Source organism: Lepisma saccharinum, chromosome 13 (assembly GCF_977018435.1).
Source record: "Lepisma saccharinum chromosome 13, izLepSacc3.1, whole genome shotgun sequence".
Classification (NCBI taxonomy): Eukaryota; Metazoa; Arthropoda; class Insecta; order Zygentoma; family Lepismatidae; genus Lepisma; species Lepisma saccharinum.
This window is the reverse complement of record NC_139241.1, coordinates 64,201,861-64,220,285: the sequence shown is the minus strand read 5'-3', so window position 1 is coordinate 64,220,285 and position 18,425 is coordinate 64,201,861. Positions and strand designations below refer to the sequence as shown.

General features: G+C 37.8%; 1 protein-coding gene across 1 annotated transcript in view; it reads left to right on the top strand.

Annotated features, from left to right (window-relative positions):
- The first annotated feature begins 4,306 nt into the window (after positions 1-4,306).
- CCT4 (chaperonin containing TCP1 subunit 4) overlaps positions 4,307-18,425 on the top strand; it is a 49,981-nt gene continuing 35,862 nt past the window's right edge. Inside the window, exons 1-4 of the mRNA XM_083134351.1 lie at positions 4,307-4,543; positions 12,383-12,435; positions 13,264-13,353; positions 15,260-15,511. Of these exons, the coding sequence (XP_082990477.1) occupies positions 4,435-4,543; positions 12,383-12,435; positions 13,264-13,353; positions 15,260-15,511 (504 nt within the window). The 5' untranslated portion in view covers positions 4,307-4,434. The remainder of the gene's footprint in view (positions 4,544-12,382; positions 12,436-13,263; positions 13,354-15,259; positions 15,512-18,425) is intronic.

The window sequence follows — 18,425 nt, the reverse complement described above, 5'->3', positions numbered from 1 at the left end:
TTAGCACAAAAGGAAGAATCAAATAGTAATGTAAAGTACCGTAGTACTGTATGTACGCATGTTTTATTCTTATTAAGAAAAAAGAAGAAACTCCAGGCTGTATGTACTTTCAGATAGGTAGTTTCGTGCAACGTTATATGCTAGTGCAATGCAAGAACGTATATATTTCTTTACAAAAAACAGTAATATTCACCAGGAAAATATACATTGTACATACGTACAAGCTGTGGTCCTTATTAGGCGAGCGGATGGGGACAGTTTTAGCACCTTGGGTAATACATGCTAAGAACACCAAACATGGCCTGCCTAACCTATCCACGCATGTATATAATAGCTTAAATAAACAAATTATAATTTGCCAAACCTATTTACATGCTTATTTATGCTATTATATGCCTACGTGGATAGGTTAGGCAGGCCAGGTTTGGTGTTGTTAGCATGTATTTCCCAAGGTGCTAATGCTGCCCCTAGCCGCTCGTCTTTTTAGGCCAGTTATTTTGAAAAATCAAATACAAGATCATGTGTATTGCATATGAATGTTAAAAAAAAAAAAACAGAAAAAACTTGAGTGCACGTTTTATGCATCATCAGGCATGTAGATTCGTGCAAGGTTTATTACAATGGTGCATTTTCTTTGTATCTACGAAACGTAACACCATTCGGAAATTGTTCCTTGTATATACGTATCAACGCCGTAAAGATACTGCTGTACCTGTCTCTATTATTATTATTCTTTGCCAGTTTTAAAGTTAAAGTACAAAATCTCGCACAATGTAATGAAACATATGTTACTTCGCATAAGACGTTTCCTCTAAGTAGTAAATACCGAAAAAAAAACTTTGGCATTTCCGTCTTATGCTCTCCCATGAATATTAGGGTAGGGTTGGTTAGGTTAGGTACAAAACCAGTAGGAAATTGTTCCTTGTACATGCATGTCAACATCGTAAGGATGCTTGTTAACAGTAAACTTTTTTTTTGCCAATTTTGGAAGTTAACATACAAAATCACACATATACAATGTAAAAGATTGGTATTACGTCTTATGTACTACTAGGTATGTAGTTTCTTGCAAGGTTATTATTGTAAATGTGTGTGTTTGTAAAAAACACACCACCATTCGGAAATTGTTCCTTGTACGTACATATGTATGAACTGGACGGTAAGAGTAGCTACTGCTAAATATTATACGTGCATTCTTTGCCAGATGTTATTCGGAAACAACACATTACTTGTTTATTTGCAATGTTACATTCACACCAATGGCGACGGAAGTGAATCTAATAATATTACACGTGTTTTAATCTTAAAGATTACAAATTACCAGGATTGCGAAAAAGCAACTGATGCATGGTGAACATTTCGTGTATTGCGTTTGGTTGAAAAATTTGTTACAGCAATTCATTTATTTGGAACGGCATTTTAATACAATTTTGCAAGCATCAAACGCATTACTTTAACCTTGTTTTATTTTATGTACCCGCATGCACTCAAATCCTACATACGAAATTACAGTGAAACTGCTAATGCTAATATCAATATACAACATTTTCGGAACACACACGAAAATGACCATCTAATATTCATTTCTACACACATATTTACAGACGATGCTTTATTTATTGCCGTTCCTGGGATAATTAACAAATCCGCATTTTTTTGCTGTTATTTGGTAATGCAAAACATGCAGCAAACTTTCGCAATTTGCAACAGCTGATCGAGACTTTGCCATTTTATCAACTATAAAAGTGTAAACACAGATTATACTAGGTGCTGCACGTATCTGTTGGCTGCACAGTGTACTGCTTTTCCATGTTTACCTGGCACTTAACGCGTTAGGCGGAGCCCCGACCGCCACTTACGTTACACGGGACTTTAAGTGCTAGGTAACGTTAGGCGGACATTGAACAACCGCAAAATGGTGTTAAGTGGGGGATAAGACGTAAAGCGGAGGTGGTGCAACCGGCCCTTAGGAATATATTGATTTTCAATTTCCCGTTGCTGCGTAATGACGGGGTGGGGGAGGGGGTTTCGAAAGGAACGGCATCTGCCGCCACCGCCCAGGGAGGCAAAATGACTAGCGCCAGCCATGGTTCATAACAAAAGAAAAAGCATCGCAGCTTATCGTCTAGTGACAGTATATGTACTTGTTAAAGTTGTGGAAGCCGGCATCGTTTGCAAATGTAGAACAAAGGCAACCGACTGTCGCCGATCACAGAGAGGTTTAACACGTTGACATGTTATTATCTGCCGTTGCACTTCCAAATCAGTGTATACAGGTTTTGGGAGTGAACAGTTAGAACGCCACCAGTGCATTAATGCAATGAAAAATAATATTTTTTTATTTTGTTTGAAATCACTCAAATAAGGAATCGTATGAAGAAGTCTTCTTTGCAGCATTTTTGGTAATTTTACGTATGTGTTAGTTCATATTTTGCGAATTTTTAGTCCATATGTATGTAGCTACATACAAAGCCACTTGTTAGTACATATTAATCCAAGTCCTGGTATAATGCATAACGTTTAAAACTCAACGTTAGATAGACCTGAATTCTCTAATTTCCTTGTTGTACGTAACAGCTGTGCATCGGCGCACTGCAGTGATTTTTCTATCTGCTCCATTAGCAACACTGCTTCTTTAGTTCTGTCGCGCATCGCACGGCAGAAATATCTGTGTCGCACTCTACCCCCCTTTGAATGGAAAAGGGAAAATTCGTAGCCGTCTTTGGGCAGTGGACGAGGTTTGTCTCGTTCACCGTTCAGTGTTTCCAACTCTTGGCAGGCAATTCATTCGTTCTTCCACCTTCCTCAGTAAGATGGAGCAATAAGTTTGAAAAAAAAAAATCCCTCTAATGCTTTTCTTCGCGCTTTTTCCTGCGACCTGAAAAGTTGACAACACTTATTATTGCACAAACTAGTCCCTCGGTGTTTTAAAAAATATCTTCCCTCCATTCCTTTCCATTGCATGCACACGGATTTGGATTTGAGTTAGTGTGTGAGATACTCTACATTCCCTGGTGTGTGAGATTGCGTTGCGTTCCATCTGTGTGCGTATTGATCGCTTATGAAATAATTAGTTTTTTTTAGCGAGTGAAAGAGTTTATAGTTACTGTACGTCTATATTTATTTGTGAGGTTGTCTCTGTGTTCTGTGCGCAACTTGACATGCAGATTATCTTCGTAAGTATAAACGAACTTTTTTTGGGGTACATGGCCAATGAAAAGTGTTGTAACTGAACTTAACGGGGCATCATCTTCGTAGTTAGTTATTGAAATTAGATCGGAATTTGTTACATTTCATTCCAAATAGTGACCCATTGTTCGAACAATTTACTTACTCTATGTCAAGGAATTCTTCTCAAAAACTTTAAATAGAAATGTAGAGGTTATCTGCCCCCCTCCCCACCCAAAATAAAAAAGTGCCCTGCCTGTCTGGAAAGGCACGCGCCGCCCCTGATGCATAGATACCCGAGAGAGAATATTTGTTCCCAACCTCGTGTTAAAACCAACAGTCATGCAAGGATTGTCGCTACAGGAACAGCATCAGAACAGTAGCACATACTAGAAATGAACTGGCACTCAACAAAAGACAAAACACTGATATTCTATAACTGTAACTTTTGGAATTGTATTAATATCTTCAAATTATTATTATTATTTACTTAAATGCAACCTTATGTTAACATGTACATTTATATTTTTTTCTTTTCACATTTGTATTTTTTTTCTTTTTTAGTATTTTCTTGTTCTTTCATATTTATATAATCCTGTGACTAATATTACTGAAATGAGAATATTCGTAATTGTAGGTAATGTGAATTTTTTTATTTCTCTTTAGTGTAATCAATCTTTCCATCTGTACTCATTTATTATCATATTATATTATATATACTTATATTTTCTTATGTAGCTCATGACAAGGGTTAGGTGGTAGAGCAGCCTACGGCTGAACCTCGTCCGCTAAATAAAGGAATTATTATTATTATATTACCCTTACATCTTTGAAATCGATGTTATTCTTTCAAAACCGGAAGTAGCGCCCCCGCCTGCGTCGAACACGATCGGAAATATAAACATCCGGTGAATAGCCCCCATAGACGTATTCTCTGAAATCTCATCTTTACATTAATGTAAAGTACGATGCACATCACAATTTTGTTTCCACTTCCTAAGGAAAATAGAATTGAATTGGATAGGAAGAAAACACGTTTTCACGTCTAGCGCGTCGTCTGCTGTGACGTCACATTATTGGACTCCATTCTTTTCGGCTGTTAGCCTGTGCACAAATCAGACATTTCATTTGTCAATGTAGTCTGTGTGCGTAAAGTCTGCTGAAGGAGAAACCGTGCCTTGTATAAAAGTATATAAATGTGTTGAAATATCGGTGATCATCTTGGAACATTTGTAACCAATTCTTTGTTATATAAGTTAGGAAAACATGACTGTACAATCAGGTTCAGGAGATGGGCGAAGTGCGCAAAGTAGCGCCTATAGAGATAAAACTAAACCAACTGAAATACGCAGCAGCAACATAACCGCAGCTAAATGTGAGTCATTAATATACAGTGATATTTTTGAAATGTATACATTTAGGACGTAATATAAGAAACCGAAAGCTTTTCACTTTGCTTTTAGGCTTATAAAAGTTTCTTGCTATTTTACAGTCACTTCTATTCATATTAGTCGATAAATCTTACATGTGCAAATCGCCCACCCACGAACTAACGCAGAAAGTTTTGCCGAGAGATTTATTCAAAAGCTTAATTTATATGTAATTCTTTAGCTTTGCACAATTACTATAGAGAGGGCCTCGTGCCGCTGTTTTGATTTTAAATTGTGAATGACTGTTTTATTATTTTAAATTTCTGAAGAGTTTGTCGTGACTTGACATGAATATAGAAGACTTGTAAAGCAGTTTCTCAATTATTATTCTTTACTTAAAGAAACGTTTCGTAATTTATGCAAAGGGGATGAAAATTCAAAAATTGCAACAATGTCTTCTTTATTTTTTTAAAATTCCTTGTTCTTTAAAACTCTCGTAAGTAGGCCCAAGTTCCTTTTGTTTTATTGCTGTTATTGCTACGAATGCAATTGGATATTTTGTGTTTCGGGTGGTTCGTACTTACCAATTGTGTATTGCGGAACATAGTTGAAGGTGCCATTATGCTTTTTACACAAAAATAACTTCCATTTTTCACATTACGAGTAATTCTTTTGGTTTCTTTCTTCCGTTGCGGAACACACAATATGGCGCGCACAGCTGTGGGTCATGCTTGTGTTTTGTCTATTTCGAGTGGGTATGCAGTGTTTCAACCTTCTTAACAGAAAAATACCTAATTTCGTGTTCATTATGTCATCACAAACCATTGACGGAAAGCCCCACAAATCATTGACGGATAGCCCCACGGACAATTTCCGGCAAGGTTGGGTTAGTTAGGTAAACATAGTTAAAAAAAAAAAGGATAAAAAATTTACTATCCTTCGGACACCCCTAATTTTTTCGTATCCTCAATTTTTGACATTCGTACTTACGTATCTCCTTTGCGGAACATTCCTGAAGGTGTATCAACGTTGTTTTGATGAAAGTAAGAGCGGTAAAAATTTACTATCCTTCGGACACCTCTAATTTTTTTGTTTCGTCAATTTTTGACATTCGTACTTACGTATCTGCTTCGCGGAACATTCCTGAAGGTGTATTGACGTTTTGATCAAAGTAAGAGCAATTTTTCACATTACCAGTACTTCTTTCTCCTAGCCTTCCCGCTTGCCTCACACACAATATGGCACGCACACCTTCCTAAATAATGACACGTCGGGCATGTCTTTTCTCGATTTTCAATTGTTATGCAGTGTTTCAACCTTCGGAACCCAAGAAGTGCCCGTGAACAAACTACATCTTTTTTTCACGTTCTTTTACGAATAAAATTATAATCTTTCGTCGCGCTATCCGTGAATCGTTTTTGCGTCTGTCCGACCTGGAATAAGTGGGAAACATCTAGAAATTGCAAAATAAGGTGTTAGTTTTCGGAATTGAAACTGTCGATTTTCGCGAATTTTTTTGTTTCAGAACCAAATATATATATTCCTGATACTACCACGACACCAAATTTTAACTGTTTCCTAACCTAACCACGCGCCAATGGTTCGTGGGGCTAGCGTCAATGGTTCGCAATTATTTCCAATTTCTAGATCCTGATACTAACACGACACCAAATTTTAACTATGTATCCTAACCTAACTGAACTAACCTAACCACGCACCAATGGTTCGTGGGGCTAGTGTCAATGGTTCGCAATTATTTCCAATTTCTAGATCCTGATACTAACACGACATTCCTTTCCTTTCTTCACGACCCCATGTTCCATTAGAAAACCCACTGGATCCTCCACACCCGGTACAAACTTCACCACGCATCCAGGACACATCATGCTTCTCTCGCAGACAGTACGAAACACTGGATACCCAGTGAACATGAACAAAACACAATCGCGACGTGTCACGAAGGTGTACGCACCAAATGGGTACGCGCCAAATGCTATTCTCCGTCGGAGAATTAATTTTCAACGGACGACATGAATTTCAGCTATGAAACATTCCCACATCACACAAAACACCTTCCCGATCTTCGACAATCCTACAGGAACTTATTACAGTAAGTAGTTTCTTCCGTAAAAATAAATAAATGTCCCCGAAGGATAGTAAACAAGTACCATTTCTTGTTGTGCAGCATTCTACGGTGAGAAAATACCTCCACGAACTTACAAAATGCTATAGAAACTCATTTCCATAAGTAGTTTCTTCCGTAAAAATGAAGAAATGTGTCTCAGATATAAGACATTGGTATGACTAAAGATGACCGGACCCCCCTCCGATTTTCTTCATATTTGACATACTTACTAATTGAGGCCTCCTAAGGACGAATCTAAAGTTAAAATTTGTAGGAAACTTATAGAAATTGCAACATAATTGCGAACCTTTGACGCTAGCTCCACAAACCATTGACTTGTGGTTAGGTTAGGCAAACATAGTTAAAATTTCGTGTCATGGTAGTATCAGGATCTAGAAATTGCAAACTAATTGCAAACCATTGACGTGTGGTTAGGTTAGGCAAACATAGTTAAAATTTGGTGTCGTGGTAGTATCAGGAATATACATATTTGCTTGTGAAACAAAAAATTTCGCAAAAATCGACTGGTGTCTATTCCGAAAACTAACGCTTTATTTTCGCTTATTTTGTAATTTCTAGACGTTTCCGACAACTTTTAACTTCAGATTCGTAATTAGGAGTCCTCAATTAGTGAGTATGCCAAATATGAAGAAAATCGGAGAGGGGTCCGGTCATCTTCAGTCATTCCCAGACATTTACCTTTACTTCGGCTAACACATACTGTGGAGTTCTAGCGATTATTTAAGATTTTGTTCAATATAAGCTTTCGTACTTAGTTAGGTTAGGCAGGCCAGGTTTGGTTTTCTTAGCATTAAAATAAAGCCGCGACTTTTTTCACCAGGTGGTGATAATTGTATACAGGGCTATTTTGGGTCCGGTGTCCCATTCTACACCCTCGATTTCGGAAGTTGTTTTGTTTTTTCATGAAGATTGTGGTGCTAATTATGAGGAATAAAAATTTGGGGTCCGGTATCCCATTCTACACCCTCTGTTTCGGAGTTTTTCTTTTTCATGAAGATTATGTGATGCTAATTATGAAGATCAAAAATTTGGAGTGTGGAAACAAGTATTTACGAATATACAGCCATTTGTTGAGATATTGTCGTTTGAAATTGTCGAGTCCAAATTTCCCACGAATTCTGGGCTCCGCCCCCGGGGTAATTTACCTTCCGTGGCCCAATTGGCCGGAGTCACCTGTCCCCAACACTATTTCTCACTGTTTTCCGCATTGCCACATGAAGATACCAAAAATGAAGGCTAAAATTAAACCTAAGAAGGTAACTGTTTTTACCAAGGCCAGGCACTGAATTGCGGGTTGAAGTTAAATTTGTAAGTTCAAAAATGAAGTAACTCCTATGTTGAAATTCCTTGTTGTCCTTTTTTACAGAATACAACCCTCACTCCCTTCCCATCATAAAAATAGGAAGTCTCAAATTATCCCATCCCACAAGTCATTTAGAAAATACAACCCTCCCCTTTACGGGCTGCAGTTGTCAAAAAGAAATAATTAATTCCAATTTCTGAAGTCTCATAAATGAAATCCAATGTCTAACCCGCCAATATATCACACAAATAACATACCGCAAATGTTTCCATTGCACAAGTCAATCATAAGAAGAAAAAGGACAAATTCAGACGTGCGCCATGATTCGAAATCTTGAGACTTGCGCCTGTGACATGAATCCATCATCCGCCATCATAGTTGCCCGGAAAAAGCTCATTGACGTTACGCAAGGAATTTTAATTTTAAGAAAAACTTAAATTTTGTAGGACGTAGATCTAAAAAATTACCTTCCGTGCTATTTACAAACACTTGTTTGTTATGAGGAACTACACGAAAATATTTGAAATGTGCAGAAAATCGAGGGTGTAGAATGATACCCCGGAGCCAGCCTATTTTCACCAGGTGCTAGAGGAACAGCATATGTGGCTTTTCTCACCAGCATGCAGTGTTGCCAAACTTCTATGATAATTAGTCTTCCTGCTAGGAGTATTTGAAAAAGTTTCGTGTAGTTCAGTGAGATCAATAACTTTCATATCATATCAAAGAAACAATTTGTTGCAGTGGTTCTCAACCATGGTCCGGTAAATTCATTTTTTAAAAGTCTTATGCCGTGATCCCAAGAATTTTACTTGGAAATAACTATTTTTGAACTTCATATATGTTAATAATGTGTACCCTTGAAATGTATATTAATAAATAATGGCATAGTCATTCGAATATATCTAGGTTTGTTGACAAGCATAACATTTGGTTTAAGTTGGATGACAATGACTGGATCTAATGGCATCCTTTGTTTCCTCTGACTAATTTCATTAATTTAATTTCATAGTGCTGATTATCATTGGCATTTTTGCATTTAGGACACCAAAAAAGTCCAGTTGATCAGAATAATATCACTTCAATGTATTTGTTAATGAAGATTGCTGAGCAAATTAAATTGACTGATGTGCCCATCCGTCATCCTCCATATTTGGAGACTTGAAGCAGCATTCCGCCCTGGATAGTTGCTCACGGCAACTGTCACAAAAGAATTTCCTATAGCTGGTGAACCTCGAATGTAAGGCTATGTTTCAAGGTGGTTGTCAGATTGGCCTGCAAGCCGCGCTTCACTCTTCCAGCCCTAACCTGAGAATGACCCCACGTTTGGAATTGAAATTTGGATGCTGCACAGGCGACAGTGCCTTCTCAGCAGATTTGATTTCTCACCAGCACTGGCGATAAGGAATTTCCTCTGGTAATCGCTGGCGAACCTCGAACAAAAGGCAATCTTTCCAGGTGTTTACCAGATCGGACAAGTCTCAAACTTCAGGAGGACCTCTCACTGATTGAGAAACTTGGTTTGTCAGTCTATGTTCAAAAATAATTTGTACATCTCAGAATGACTTGCTGAAGATACATTAATGTCATAATCATTTGTTGATGTTCATTAGGTGGTCCTACTTTATAACATTTTCAAAAGAACTGCATAGTCAGAAATTCCAAACATTTTAAAATACTAACTGTTAAAAAACTGTGAATAGTGACATTATCAAGCTTGAACTAAATACGGGGAACTTTTTAAATTGAGCAAACTATCATTTCAAAAAAGATCAATGAAATCTAACTACAATGAATGCTTTAAAAATACAGGATTTTTAACCCATTAATGCATAAAGTTTACAAACCCCTTTCATGAAATTTTTTTCATGGTTTTGGTATCATTACAATTCAAATAAGACACAATATATGATAAATTTTTGTTTTTACAATGTATGTAAGAGATACAGTGAGTCCGATAAATCGGACACTGTGCACTACAATCACTTCCGTGTGTCCAATAAATCGGACACTGTGCACAATGATCACTTTCATGTTTTGTCTATAAATAGCTGTCCCAAGGAAAAAGTATTGCTGTGGAAAATATGTAACCAAAAGAAAATGAAACACTTAAGATCAGTCATGTGCAGTGGCGGATATTGGGTTCCAAAACGGGCAGGAGCAAGGTTCCAAATGTAGGGGGCAAAGACAGTATATTTCCCTTTGTAGATAAGATCTCTCATAGTGCGGGTGCAAAAGTGACTAAAAATGGGGATGGCAACTGTCCCCCAAATCGCCGCCTTTGGTCATGTGTATGTTTACATACATACATAAATACATACACAAATTTCGAAGAAACGATACAAAAGGAAACATTTGGAATAGAAATCAACAAATATACACAAAATTATTATTATTACAGTACAGAACACAGTCGTCCGATATCAGTTTGTATCTGTGAACAACTGGAAATCTATCATGTAACCACTAGATTTTTTTGCCCAGTTCTTGAACATAAAACGGATGAGCTTTCCTCTAATGAACTGTTTTGCGTAGTGCCTCCCATAGTAAGGAATCATACTCTCGTTGTTGGAAGGCATTTCGTTCACACCCCCATGCTGTTTGAAAGATGAGGAAAGTTTCTCCAAAATATGGCCGTATCCTGTACAGACTATCGGACTCATCTATTTGTGTATTGTCATTCAAATGAATATTATGCAGAATAGTTTCAAACCGACCACAACGAATGATTTCAGGAAGTATCGAAGTAGTATCTTTTTCTTTTGACCAAAACGTGCGTTTGTTTGAATATTTTGCATAACCTGACAACAAGAGACCACCAAGAATAACAAGAAGTTCTTCTTTCGTCAAATCAAGATTTTTTTGCGAAGCATACAATTTGGACTAATTTGTTATAACATTTAGCATGTCCTCATCAAAAAATAAATTATAAAAGTCTAATTGGGATTCACAGTTTCGTGCTTCTTCAGATGGTTCAATAGGGGAGCACTCAGTTTTTAATTAGAATGAAGGTAGACTTTTCTTCCACAAGGGTCTTGATTTTGTCTGAAGACGTATTCTTTTTTTTTGAAGCACCAGTGTTATATGTAGTGGTAGATGTAGGTGCTACATTACTGGATGAACCTTCACAATCAACACAACTTCGTATCTTAGTTTGCACCTCACATACACTCATTAGCGTATTTTACCAAAAATTGTTTAGATTGGCCGCCTGCTCATCATCAGATTTATCACTGTCTTCGTCTGTATCCTTGCCATCCACTGGTGGTGTAACATAAATGAGTTGTTCCTCCTCCTCCTCCACATCTTCATTCTCCAAAATAGTCAAAATTTGATCACACTCACACTAATGCACAAACACGCACACATTCACACACTAATACATAAACACACACACATACACGCATATATGCATACACACACACACACACTAATACACACATAAACACGCACACATACACACACTAATGCACAAACACGCACGCACATACATACACATATATATACACATTGACAATGTCTAAACATCAAAGGTATCGAAAATTTTACAGGAAATGGAAAATCTGCATAAAGTGCTCAATGTGCATAGAGTCCGATATATCGGACACTACATTTTCTCTCGCAATAGCAGCTCAGGGATGAAACTAATGCACAAATTATTGTTACATATTTGATTACTAATGTTTCTAACGCATATTTGTCAAAACACATCTCTGATAAATGTCAACTACTACTTATGAATTGAAATTAGCTTTCCCGTTACGCAGAAACACAGTACAGCTCTCTAACCATGTTTCACTCCCTTACAATTTGGCGGGAAATTTACAATGTTGCCAAGCCCGTGGGGTGACATATGTATCACAGAGGTACCAAAGAACTAGATTTGATAAATATAACAAATTAAAGTAAAACAGTGTTACAGAAAATGCAAATATGTCAACGTCCGATTAATCGGACACCATGCATTAATGGGTTAAGTTAAGAGTTACGGAGTCAGTCTCAAGTTGCTTTTAATACACTGAAAAAGGAAATCTATTGACTTCATTTTACGGGAAATAATACATATTCTCCACATTGTTCACAACAGATTGGCAATTTAAAGTAAAAACACTGCGTATAGGCTAGAGAACTAGAATAGTCAGGTGACTATTGTTTATTTCTGAGTTTGCTGTCCTCTTTTGAATACAGACTCCAGACTGCTGCTGCCATCTACTTTGTGTGGGATGTGAGAGCATTACATTGCTATATGCTTTCGTGGTTAGTTTAGGTTGGCCAGGTTTAAGTCTCTTAGCATTTAAATTACGTTCCTGGATGCTTAAAGAAAAATTCTGATTTTTATACACCCTGTACTCGACACAGTGTACAATCATTCTAAGCCATGTTTTTTTTTCTTCCTAGCTGTTGCAGATGCTATCCGAACAAGTCTTGGACCAAGGGGTATGGACAAAATGGTAAGCACTTCGATTTTCTGAGTAGCCTAATGACAATGAAAGTGAGAAATCAAGTAATTTTGCCGTAAATTATGTTAAATATTTACGAAATAAATTCCTTTATGTAAACAAATGAAAAGCAAGTTTCAAATTACATTGAAAATTCTGAAGAGACATGGAAATATTCTGTACCTGTCATTAGTATATATTTTGAAAAAACACACACTCACTCTCACTCTCACTCTCACTCTCACTCACTCACTCTCTCTCACTCACTCACTCTCTCTCTCTCTCTCTCTCTCTCTCTCTCTCTCTCTCTCTCTCTCTCTCTCTCTCTCTCTCTCTCTCTCTCTCTCTCTCTCTCTCTATATATATATATATATATATATATATATATATATATATATATATATAAACCCTAATTTTCCATAACAATTGCTAACCTTACTATATTTAATGGAAATCAGTTTTAAAAGTGATTTTTCAACTATATCTAGAGCCTTGAAAGTACCACTAAAAATAATGTGCTGGGAATCTTGATAAAGTGAGTTAAAATCTACGGAAAGTTGAAGATTTATTTTAAAATATCTGCTAAGCTAAGGGAATTTGCATCGTCACAATGAGTGGCGAAACCTCGGATTTTACCATTGCTACCTACCAATATTGTTTCATTCTGTGTGTGTTTTCTTTTGTGAATAACCATTTTTATGACATAATATTTGTTATTACGAAGGAGTGATTGGGCATTAGCAGAAAGTTTATGGTATGATTGATGATGATTTTTTGTGTGTGTTTTGTTACAAGTATAATATGCCTAATTGAAGGATTTTTTTGCTTTCTGTTTTGCAGATCCAGACAGCCAATGGTGAAGTAACGATCACAAATGATGGTGCCACGATTTTGAAACAAATGAATGTCATGCATCCAGCTGCAAAGATGGTAAGGGATTTTTCATCTTAACATAACCTTTGGTGTAAGAGAATCCAGATTCAATGGTGATGGAATTTCTAATGCTAATCAATAGTTGAATTTTAAGTAGTGGATGTGAACTTAGAAGGTCACATGCTTCACATCACCTCAGGTTGAAGCAGGTGCAAAATCTTACGTTGGTTCTTGTGTAATGAGTTTGGCTTTGAGTATATTGTTTGTAACCTGTAGTAAGGTGTCCATTTAATGCACATTATATTGTTACTGTGGAAGCACAATTTCACATTCTCATATGGTCCCAGTAAACCACTACTACCTGTGCATGGAACATGTTGTGATATAACCACATACTTTTTTCGGGGAAGAAGTATGTTCCTTTACTCAGATGTTTACCTTTCAGCCTTTCATATACTGCTAAACTTTATTAGTCATTTGCTAAATAAAGTTAGTATTTTCGTGCTTTTATTCAAGAATGTAATACGCTCAATATGAACATGACACACCAATTTTGCCATCCAGAACTGATTCTCCCTGGGGGGAATTGTACTATATTTTTGTTGTAGTGGTAACCTTGTTCCTTTGTAATCGAGGGATCCTATGTTTGATACTAGGTGGAAGCACATAGTGGTTCTGATCTTACTTTAAACTGTAGGTCCAGTCCCAATTAGCCTATTTGTACATAAAATAGACTAAAAGATATACTTGAAAGTAAAAATCAGTACTTTTTCACACATCTAACCATCTTGGGTTAGGTGGTAGAACAGCCGCAGGCTGAACCTTAACCTTTAATAAAGGAAAATTGAAATTGAAACTCTTAATGTGTACATCATGATTGCTACTATGGAAAATCAGTTTTATATAAAACTCTTTACTGGTATGTTGTCAACAGGTTTATAAATCACACACCATGATTGTTTCTATTTTCCATCAAAGAAAAATCATTAAAAAAAACACTAACAACTCTCATCAAATTATTACAATTTGTTATGAAGAGTGAGAGAGAGAGGATGTGCAGAGGTAGTCAGTCCCTCCCCTCATACATATTTTTTTGTCAGTTTGGTATCAGCACGTTGCTGCTACTCCGTTTACCAACTGGCACACAATGGTCAAATCTGTATCTTGCGTAAATTTATTTACACTTATAGAGACATGCATATTTAGTTTTTGATGGAAATGTACATATTTGTGGAATAACATGCTGTAATGTTCGTTTTTCATGATTTTGGAAGGTTTAAGTAAATGATTCAAAATTTACTGCAAGATTCAAAATAGACTCTTAAACATGAAATGTAGATTTTATTTACTGACAACACTTTAAGTGTGAATTATCCTGAGAGTTATGCAAAAAACATGGAAAATTGATTATTTCTGCTGTAAAAATATGATGAGCATAAACTAACTCCTTTGTGCAGGAATATACTTAATACTCTCATAATTACATAAATGTACTCTTAGATGGGAGGAGGCATGGTAGACTAGTCGGTAGAACATCTGACTGCCACGCAGAAGAACCTTAGTGGGTGATCTAAAGTCAAGACATTTTTCGTCCTCCCCCCCCCCTCCCCGCATGAAGCTGCTCTGGGGCTCACTCAGCCTCAAGTCAATAGGTACCTGGTTGCAACCCGGGAGGGGGGGGGTAAAGTTGTCTGGAGCATGCTGCTGATCGCATTGCCTCCAAAATGGCTGAGATCGAGAATGTGTGGGTCCTTACCCCCACATCCCCATAATGTGCTTTCATGGCACAGTGACGGTGCTATATGCATGGGGAACTTTACCGTACCTGCTCTTGGATAGGAATGTTTTTCTACTAAAATCTTAATCTTTTTTTTAACCATTAATATATGTGTGTATTCTACCATAACAGGTAGCCAAGAACACTTTAGTGTAGCACTGTGAACACGTTTCTTGTTGTCGGCAGCTGGTGGAGTTGTCAAAGGCTCAGGATGTGGAGGCGGGCGACGGAACAACCAGTGTGGTGGTGGTGGCCGGGAGCCTGCTGGAAGCAGCCGAGAAGCTGCTGATGCGAGGGATCCACCCAACCATCATCTCCGATGCATTCCAGAAGGCAGCCACCAAGTCTGTGGAGATCTTGAAGGAGATGGCCATGCCCGTCAATCTCTCCGACAAGGAGAGCCTGGTGAAAAGTGCCTCCACGGCTCTCAACTCCAAGGTAACCTTCACAAGTTCCATTTTCTACTTTCTTTATATATTTGTAAATCGGCCCATGAACATCGTGCACTTACGACTTCTTTTTTATGCACACGTAATATTGGGTGTGTTTTATCTTGTACTAGTGTGTTTAGAGCAAACAAGGAATTTTCCTACCAGACGTACATTTCTCAACTTGGTGTATAATACAGTTTCTGGGGTGCTTTCTTGCAATGATGAAAACAGGACACCTCTGATGGAGAGTGATGAAAAACAATGCGTTATTTTTTTCTGAGCAAAGGCACCTACTTGTGTTTTTTTTACTGTTCAAAGAACTACGTAATAGCCAACTTTTCAAAATTGATGTGTAAAATTGCCTTACACATGGGTTGTATTGGCTATTTTAACATATCCTCACCTGTTTTTAATCATAATTACATGTAGTGGCTGAGTCAAAGCACTAAATGAAATAATTTCACATTTAGTGGACTTAATTTGAATATACTAATCTTATGCACTATTTAGATTCTTTAGAAACTACATACTCGAACATTGCAGAAAATCCCTTGCTGCTTGTACAGAGAGTGTGACCGAGGTAATTGTAAAACTACCTGAAACCTTCTGTCTGTGAGTTACATTCTGGGTCATTCATATGTGTTGAGAAACCGTATATCTCTAAACCAGGTTATGCATATACAGAAACGATAGGTGTAGGCGATGTTGCAGATTTGATGTGAATTCAGTGTCTGGATTTCAACCAAATGAAGGAAAGAATTTTGGAGGAATTGCGAATTGCTAGAAATTTATGCGGATCGTTGGATGTATCTGCAAGGAAGATTTCACAGCACTCATGCATGGTGTTATCTGTGATCAATTTGTGCTCAAGATAAATGTAAACATATTTGGAGCAAAAAGAATTCTTCAGTGGAAGTCAATTTTTCAAGTTGATGTTGGATGCCTTTTTCTATTTTGCTGAGGATGCATTGTTGCAATGATGAAAACAGGACACCTCTGATTGAAAGTGATAGAAAACCAATGCGTTATTTCTTTCTGAGCAACATGTTTTTTTTTTTTACTGTTGAAAAAACTAGTTTCGAATTGTAGTATGTTTTTCTACCTGTTAGTAATTATGATCAGGTGAAGTAGCTAAAACATATTACTAGTGGAAATAATTTCTTCTAATGTTGTTTTTTTTTAAAAAAAAGTTTCAGTTGCCACGAGACACTGTGACAAATATCTCTTGTTATATTAGCTTACGTTCTTTATAAATACACCTTTGACCATTCCTTAAATTCAAATGCTACTTGTGTGTGTGACCCAAAAATTTGTAATGCTACCTGGAACCGCCTGCCGGTGCCTCACAATCTAGTTAATTAAAATGTGCTGAGAAACTACACCAAACTGTGCATATACTGAGACAATATGCAACACAGGGTTGCTACGCATCTGGAAAACAGGGAAGAAACTGTTCTTTTTACTTATGTGACATTGCGTATTTCCACGTTGCACAATTTAATGGTTATTTCCAATTAATTTCATTCACTAAGGGTATGGTATCTGTAGCGGAGATAGTACCGCCTCACTGCTTTGTTAGTTTCTGGGTGGTGCTAGTTGCATTTTCTTCCGTTTGTTGGTTCTGGCATGTGTTTCCTGGCTTGCGTCGTCTGTTGTGCTTTTTGTTGTCAGTTGCGCTTTTGTGGGGTGGGCTGTCTGCTGCGTCATGCTGCTCGTTGTGGTGCAGTTACTGTTCCTCGCGTGGCTGGAGGAGGTCAAGTACGTGCACTGCATATTTTCTTTTTATGGTCTGGGATCTATTGGAGGATGGGGTGGCAAGTCCGGTGTACCTTCCTCAGCACTGGTTTCCGTTGGATGTTGGTATGGGTTTCTTTGACGGTGTTTTCTATGACCGCCTGTTGGGTGAAGTATGGATGTGGTGGAGATGGTGTGGAGTGAAGGTGTTGAGAAAGTCCTGATTTTGATTAGTCTTTTATGACATCTTTTACGTGTTCGTCCGTCAGTTCTTGAGCAGTCCGGATGGTTCTGCCAATGTAGCTGATGTGGCCTTGTAGACATAGGGGTTGCAAGTTTTGGTAGGTAGTATATCTTGAAGTTCGGTAGTGCTCTTCCGATTTGGGATACAGGTTTGAGTGCCAGTCGGATGTTGAAGGGTTTGAGGGCCTTGGAATTTGCCTGGTGGGTTGGTATGGAAAAGCGATCCATTCGGGTTTTGGATTTTGGTTCAGGTTATCTGTCTCGTGGGTGTCTGAGCTGGGCTTTTCAGTTACGCATACAATTTCATCATGGAGCTAGTCTTCTGTGCAGCTGTGTGTGAAGGCTCTTGTGTAGATGTTCATCCACACTCCAGCTTTCTGTTTTGGGGGATGGTTGGATTTGGCATGCATGTGATGTGTGCCTGAACCTGGTTTCCAGTACACGGACTTGATGAATTTGTCTTGGTGTCGTCAGATGCTTAGGTCGAGAAACTTGAGGTGGTGATTTTCTTCCCTTTCAACGGTGAATTTTATCTTAGGATGTATGTTGTTGAGGGCAGTTTGGAGATGGTTTAGGTCTTCTTCCTGTTTGTAAATGACTAGGGTGTCATCGGCATATCTTCTGTATCTTATGTGAGCAAACATTGGTTGGGTGAGTATTGATTTCTCTGCCACATGCAGTACAATAACAATATTGGATAGAGGTGCAGAAAGTGGGTTGCCCATCGCTAGGCCTCCTGTCTGGTGGAAGAAACTGTCTTCGAACTGGAAATAGTTGTGGGTGAGGCAGGTTTGTAGGAGGTTGCAGATTTCATCTGTTACAAATGGAGACGTGCTATTGCTGAGGAGCCATGTTCTGGTAGAGTCAAGTGCAAGGCTGATTGGAATGGAGGTCAAGGCTATTCTTTAGGCAGTAGGGTAGTTTGTCATGGAGAAGTTGATGAA